Source organism: Phoxinus phoxinus (assembly GCF_949152265.1).
Source record: "Phoxinus phoxinus genome assembly, chromosome: 6".
Classification (NCBI taxonomy): domain Eukaryota; kingdom Metazoa; phylum Chordata; class Actinopteri; order Cypriniformes; family Leuciscidae; genus Phoxinus; species Phoxinus phoxinus.
In genome coordinates, this window is record NC_136881.1 from 39731478 (window position 1) to 39739608 (window position 8131).

The 8131-nt window shown below is 38.1% G+C and overlaps 1 protein-coding gene across 1 annotated transcript; it reads left to right on the forward strand.

Moving 5' to 3' along the window:
- Positions 1 to 1521: 1521 nt before the first annotated feature.
- LOC307000546 (uncharacterized protein) lies at positions 1522 to 4994 on the forward strand (the record flags this gene model as incomplete). Its single annotated transcript, XM_079616188.1, has 5 exons — positions 1522 to 1570; positions 1744 to 2079; positions 3804 to 3862; positions 3949 to 3996; positions 4111 to 4994. 5 exons carry the CDS (start codon positions 1522 to 1524, stop codon positions 4174 to 4176), a joined length of 558 nt encoding a protein of 185 aa, XP_079472314.1. The 3' UTR covers positions 4177 to 4994.
- Between the last annotated feature and the right edge of the window lie 3137 nt (positions 4995 to 8131).

Sequence of the window (8131 nt, forward strand, 5' to 3'; positions counted from 1 at the left end):
TAGTCTTTGACCTCAAAAGTGGACTTAGATGATCTTAGTTCAATTTCTGTTATGTTGAAACTGCTAAAACAAGTCAGTGTGTTTGATACACGCTGTGCTTTTGTGCAGTTTTTAGTGAAAGTATAACTTGAGATGTTGAATTGGCGACACATTGACTGACAGATGAAGCAAAATAACCAGTTATTGTCCTAAAAGTGCCAGTATTTGGCTGGTGGCGGGTGTTCATTTCCATCCTGACTGTATAAAGCTTTATTAATTTTACATATGTGCATTTTTAATACATTATCTTTATAATTCATATGAAGCACACATTAGCTTCTCCTATTTACATTATTGGTTTATAAACTCATGTTGAACAACACAGAAATATATCAGATAATGAACATGTCCAAGAATCAGATGTAAAAGCTGGGCAGTATAAAGTGCACTGGATCTTTTTGACCACTAGATGACAGTAAAGTCGATGGAAGTGCAGGAAAGATTTGAGTAATGATGTGATTCTCTATTGTAGAGGCTGTTCACTGCAGAGCCGTGTGTGGAGAGAGAAGTCCAGCTCTTCTCTCTGGATGTCATTTGGGTGTAATGAGCGAGACGGTCCAACAACACCCTGACCGACACACAACTCTCTCCCTCCACCCATTAGATCCACTGAGGAGGAGCCGGACGTCATGTGGCTCTGCAGTGAACATCACTGCTCCATTATTAGGAGTTATTAAACAGATCCATCAGTGTGTTAGTGTTTATGAAGAGCATTACAACTATTTTTCCTGTATCTATCTTCGGTCTGGTCTCTCTCTCTGTGTGTGTGTGTGTGTTGCTTCATGTGTTAAACACAGAGTTCGTGTCAGAAAGAGGAAGAGAAACTAAGAGCTGTAAAGATGCTGCTCAGACGCTCCTGCAGACATGATGAGCATCTTTACTCTGTTCTTTCTCAAAGCAAACATCTTTCACATATTCTCTCACAAACATCTGACAATAGTGACTCTACAGAGATAAAGCTTGCTGTGTGTTTGACATCTGAGACGTTTACTTTCGTCTCCAGTTGTTCTTGTGTAGTTGAGATGACGGTCACTCATAACCAGGAAGAGGAAGACCAACATTTAGCTGAACTTTATAAAGTGTGAAAACTGCAGCGTTTGACGTTTTAAACTGCGGATGTTTCTGTCATTTGGGCGTCGACACTGAAACATTCACACTTCAGAGCGGTAAGAGCATTTACTGTTATTTAAAATAGTTCAGTAGAGCTACGATTGATGTTTGTAAAACTGTTTTTGGTGAATGTTGATTGGATGAAGTGATTTAAACTCCAGAAGCTCAATATCTGTTGTAGATTCATGTGTAAATATTGTGTGAAGCTCTTTAGACACACGAGGCCGACATGAGAAACATCATCAGTTCACGTCAAGCCTTCAATGAGCCGTGAATTATTAATCATCATGTGCTTTATCAATAGAGTTTGTGATGTTGTATAGATGATGCTCATAATGTCATAATTGTCAGTTTTATGATTGCAGAGTCACTATGGTGTCGTCTCTCATAAAGTCTCTGATCGTAGTGATCATGACTGCGGGTGAGTCTTCAGTTTCACTCACACATATTTTAACAAAAGATGATTGAGCTCTTCACACTTATAAACAGACATGAGTGTTTAACTGTCAGCTAACATAAACATGGTCAAAAGTGAATATATATTTTTGGTATATACTCCTGAAAGCCTCTTCATTTCTCATTTCTGTGTTTCAGGGGTTGATGGTCAGCAGGGTTGGGGAGTGAATTACAGCCCTTCATATGTTTGTGCATTAAAGGGATCAACAGTGAAAATATCATGTGCTGTAAAATATCCTCGTGGTCATGAGATCAGAACAGTTCTCTGGACCAAAACTGGATATCCACCTGATCTGTGTTTAGACCCAGAGAAGAGAAGTGGGATTCAGTGTGACCGTAAAGATAAAGACACTTCCAGCATCACTTTGATGAATGTAACAGAAGCTGATAAACACGTCTACTACTGCAGATTTACTACAGATAAAGATGATGGACAATGGACGGGGACTCCTGGAGTTCAGCTTGACGTCACAGGTAAAACTACTGAACTCTCAGAAATAATCACAGAAACACACACACACACACACACACACACACACACACACACACACACACACACACACACACACACACACACACACACACACACACACACACACACACACACACACACACACACACACACACACACACAAACACACACACACACACGCACACACACACACACACACACACACACACACACATCAAGCACTTTCTTATGTTACTGAATCTGCCTGATGACCTTCTTTATTAGTTGGAACACAAAAGGAGATATTTTATTAAATGTCCTGATGCTCTTGATCATATACTGACTGTCGGCTCCTTCTTCAAGCTTTAATTGTCTTAAAATTGTGTGACTTTTGACTGATGATAAGTGTTGTGAAGCTGTGCAATAGAGTTTATCAAGAAACAAAGTAACAAAACAAACTGTAATGTCTTATTTAGCAGAAATCTCCACTGCTGTTCTCAAACACTCTCATACATGCAAGATCAAGATTTGTACTCAATAATTGTCGGAATCATTATATTGAGTTTTTCTGTTTTTGTTTGTGACACTAGAGGGCGTATGACTATTTGTAGTGCATTTCAGACCGTGGCGTGTTGAGTGTGTGTGCAGGGGCCTGTTTCAATAAGGAGGTTCAACCAACTCTGAGTTAAAACTTGAACTCTGAGTTGACTTACCCTGAGATGGGAAACTCTGAGTTTTCGGTTACAGATCAGCTGAAATTAGTTAGTTCAATCAACTCTAAGTTGACTGACTCTGAGTTGAGCGTGTGCACCACAACTATAAAAAGCCATTATCAATGGAGCCCAGATACTATGAGTAACCATGGCAACAGCGCCAGACAAAAAGAGGAATTACTGTTATACAGTGTTGGGTGTAATTAATTACCAAGTAATCTAAATATTGTAATTTAATTAAAGGGATTACTCTTAATTCTACTGTCATTTAAAATAAAATCTGATGTAATTACAATAAAAAGGCTACTGCATAGAACAATTCTGTGTAAAACAATAGTGAATTTAACATACATTTTTAAAATGTATATTTTTAATGTAACCTTCTCCCTCTACACACTTTGGTCAATTCAAGAATAATTCATGCAATTGAATTGTGTTAATTTGAAAGCATTACAAGTGCAATTTCTTGTCTCTCCTTGTATTGTTCAAGTGGTTGAGGTTGATATGGGATTTAGTAATTAATAATAAGTAGATCAATACTTTCTAAAGATAGTAATTATTACATTAATCTAATTACACTGTTGAAGATGTCATTTGTAGCTAGTAATTAATAACTATTTTAGAGTAACTGTTATAATATCAGAGGTGAAACTGGAAGAACAGTTATTCAACCTAATTTTAATTTACATGTAGGCTAGGTGCAATCCTGCAGGCATTAAAAGAATGTGGCAGCAGCTGAAAATAAAAAATATAAAAACATAATTCAATCAGGTAAGGCTTGAGCATATCATGGGTGTAGGCTACCTGACTTTACAAACATTTGACATATTAAATAACTAAATAGCATCCAGTGTCTAGCAGTGCAACAGCATTTTTGGCTGAGGGAATTCCTTCATCAGAGTCAGTCACTCCCGAAGATCCAAGGGCCTTCATAAAATGTAAGAGGTCTACATATGTGTTATTTTTTTATATAGGGCATTTTAAATATTTCTATTTATTTGACTTTGGGTTGGGTTTTTCGTTGGTCCCAAAAGATTCTGATGGTAATATCTGTCTTTTGGAGCCTCCTGTCCCAACAGAACCCCAGGCAGTTGTAAGTAGCCGACTCAATACACCAGAAATTATGACAAATAGTAGGCCTATTATAAAGTGTACTCGACCAAATGCTCATCTTCACAGGACGATGGGGATGAAACAGTTTCTGCTGCCACAGAGAGGCCTACAGAGGTAATGTTAATATTATGTGTCTACAGATTAGACAATCTACACATTCACATTTGTATGTGGAGTATAGAATCTAAGTTTATATCTTATAAACAGACATTCTTATATTTCCCCCAGTGTGTGGAAGAACAGCAGGAGGACGGTCCATCAACTTCTGGTGCACAGATGAACACACTTCAGTGATTTTCAGTAAATGCCACTGTTTAATTCTGTAGAATTTGTTTAGAACTACATGATGTAATCTACTGTATTTTCAGTTGCCAGTTAAGGAGTTATATAGACTTCATCTTATTAATAATTTTTTTTTTTTAAAGCAGCGGTAAAAACAGCAATAAATAAATGTACAGAAATAATGAATTAAGTGTTTAAACACCGCTTCCTCTTTAAAAAAGGGGAGGAGACTGCAAGAAACTCTGGGTTTACCGAAGAAAACCTGCTCCCGACCAGGTTAGGTTCACAGAGTAAGTTGCCATGGTAACTGACTCTGAGTATAAGTTACCTCTCTTTCAGAAACGGGCTTGACTTACTCTGCTTTCTCGGGTTTGATATACCTCCCATTCTGAAACGGAAAACCCAGAGTTTCCCACATTTCAGGGTTAACATACTCAGAGTTTTCACTTAACCTCCTTTCTGAAACAGGCCCCTGGTGTCTTCAATGTTGGCAATAACATATTTTTTGTAATTTTTACTCATTTTAAATAGTTAACATTTAAGGAATTACTTTGATTAATTATTACTCAATTCTAATGTGTTAAATTTAATTAATAATATTTATTGTAATCTGTTGCCTAATTTTTATTAATTAGATATAAATCAAATCTATGTTTTCATTTTTACAGTGTCATCCTCATCCTGTTTTTTTAAAAATGGTAAACCAATGCATTTACTGCCTAACGCTAAAGAACCATGCTAAAATAATCAAACCTTCTTGAGGAATGTTTTTAAGCAGCATGCACGCTGACCCACACAGTGTGGAATGGATTAAGAGTCACTAAGCATCATTAAATAGCTACCCATTCACATGTTGGAATTTTATAGAATGGCGGCACAAACTAACTCTATGTGGCAGCTTCATTAATAAACTGTATTCAAATGTTTTTGTTGAAATACAGCTCCAGCAATCTATAGCCTATCTTGTAATAGCATATCTACCTGCATCCTTCAAACATGAATAGAACTTATTTGTAAAAGCTCAATTAGAGACTCACTCTGCAAACTATTTCAACAAACATTTATGAATATAAATATATGAACATATAACAATATTGTGAAACAACACACACACACACACCTGGTAAGTTTGTGGTTTGTGTCCACGTGGACCAGTGAGTGGGGACCCTTGACAGAATATGTTCTTCTAACACAGCCTAAACGTGCCATTCTCTCCAAGATCCCTGCAGAATCCACCCTGTGCATGGATGCTGAATCTTGGTCCCATCTGACATCGCTTGCATTCACCCTTCATCATACTATAGCCTATATGCGGCATCTTCAATTTAACGGAGCGCACAAGATTGTCCAGCTCCTCATCTGTGAGATTGCTCCGTAACGGATAGTCCATACTCACGCATCTGCCGATACACTGTCCTTTTGCAGACACCCAGGAGCTTAGCTACACAGGGGATGGAAAACTGCATGTTGATTAGGTTTTGAAGACATTCTTTAGAAATTACAAGTTTTGGCTGTCCCCTATCATCAGCCAGAACATCTGCATAGGTAACAGCTGGATAACTCTCCTCTTGTAAACGAAGAAGTCTTAATAAGTCAGACAAAGCACGAACAACACCTTGAGGCAGTTCTACATTGGCAAAAGAGCGTACAAGTCCCACTTCATGACTTAAAACAATGTGTAAATAATCCAAATCCACAGGCTGACGTCGCAGAACTTCCTGAAGCTTTCTCAGCATTCTCTCCATGAACTGCCTCACAATCAAAGGTTCCTGTAATTAACAAAAAAATAAATAATCTAATGTTATGACATCAGTGCTCAAGTTACCATGACAAGCTATAGCTTAGATCTGTAATACAGCTATAGAAATGTGGAATTGGCACACATTTCATTAAATAGTAATTACATTTAAATCGTATAATTTAATGTTAGAAACCACTCTTTCCAGAAATTAGCAAATGCAAAACTTTACTTAGCTTTCACATTGTTATAGAGAGCTAAGCAGAACTCAGTGCAATTCATGAGATAACAAAGGATGTATTCAAATAAACTTCTTTATTTCGTAATTTCTTTGGATCGTCAGAGGAAAAAGCCAAATATATAAAACCTAATAGGCAAACATATTTTGATTATTAATTACAGTCCTCTGTTGGGGTCGCGAATCTGCCATCTCTCTCATCTTCAGCAGCACCTCCCTTGACCTGAAGCAATATTCCCGGGTTTGTGCTTGTTGTCGATTCTGGTGCTCATGAAAAAGAAAGGAGACATCACAGGGCTGGAGACTTAACGCTAAGTACCATTAACCACATAGAAGCACATTCGCTACCCTAGGAGTTACTGTGTAACGTTACTACCTGCGTTGAAGCCGAACTAGCGGCTCAAAGAGGAGAGGCGTGTGTGCGGTTGGGGATGTCAGGAGCTTAATTTACACAGCCAAATCCCTGCTGTTTATCATCGTTACAGGCTATGTTACTGTTAGCCGCTGTTGTGATGCAGGCCTACTCATAGCGGCAACAAGTAAATACCAACAGACACCTAACGTTAGTTAATTTTTTTGCTAAACCGGACTTTTAGCCTTGTTCCGTGCATACTTCTTCAGTATGCCGACATGCGAATTATATGCAAACTACGCTCTACTTACCCCTCCCCTCAGACCCCTCCCCCCTCCACGCCAAAACAGTGACAGAAATTTGAAACTGAAAATCAGTGACACTGAAAAAAAAGACATTGTAACAAAAATCTGTCACTGAAAAAGAGTAACATGAAGAAAAAATCTGAAGATTGTCATTGAAAAATACAAATAAATCCCAATAAAATAAAATAATTAGATTGTAAGATTTTAATTATTTTATTTTTTCAGTGCCAATACTTGTTTCAATGCCAATACAACTGTTTTCAATACAAATGTTTCAATGCCAATGTTTCCTTTTTCAGTTCTGCTTTTGTTTTCAATGCCCATTTTAATTTTTGATGCCAAATTTTAAAGTAACCGTTCTGGCTCCATACCAGAAGCACCTCTGTTCATGTTTGCATAGCAACAACAGACGCCACAGGAGTTAGTGTAGCAGATTTCAAATGGTCACCTCCGGACACCATAGCAACACAACCACACAACGAATGGGATGATGTTCACACAGGATTTATTCACCCTTTAAAAGAGTAGTGAGGCAAGATTAGCATACAGCAGTATATGGACAACAGAAGGCCTACTCTCTCTCATTCCTCTGCTTCCCCGTCTGCATACACCATGCGTCTGAGCGCGAACGCTTAAAGGAGAAGCCATACACGGCATTTAACGTGTACAGCACACATTGAGAACATAAATGGATAATGCATAACATATTTGTAAAAGTTAACATACAAATATGCTGTAAATTCACAGAAATGTACATATAATGTACTGTAAACTCTTAAATGCATCAAAATCTGATTGTTGAACTACTGTAGTGTGGATAAAGTTCTTTGCACAAACAGTCTCTTTCCATGAAAATATACCACAATGAAATTAGTATGAAAATCTACCTCTGCTTCCCGTCTGCATACACCATGCGTCTGAGCGCGAAGCCGCAAACGCTTAAAGGAGAAGCTCTGGCTCCGTTCGAAACCGCATACTCAATGAGTAGGTACTTCATTTCAACTAGATTAAAAAGTTAATTGAAACAAACTTTAAGTTGGCTTGAGAAAGTTTGGACCAGATAGTTTGAAAAACTCCCTAGTGTTGCTAGGGAGTTCTAAGGTATTTTAGGTGGTTGCTGGGGTGTTTTGGGTGGTTGCTAGGGTGTTATGGGTGGATGCTAGGGTGTTCTAAGATGTTTTGGGTGGTTGCTATGGTGTTGCTAGGGAGTTCTAAGGTATTTTTGGTGATTGCTAGGGTGTTATGGGTGGTTGCTATGGTGTTGCTAGGGTGTTCTAAGGTATTTTTGGTGGTTGCTAGGGTGTTATGGTTGGTTGCTAGGGAGTTCTAAGGTA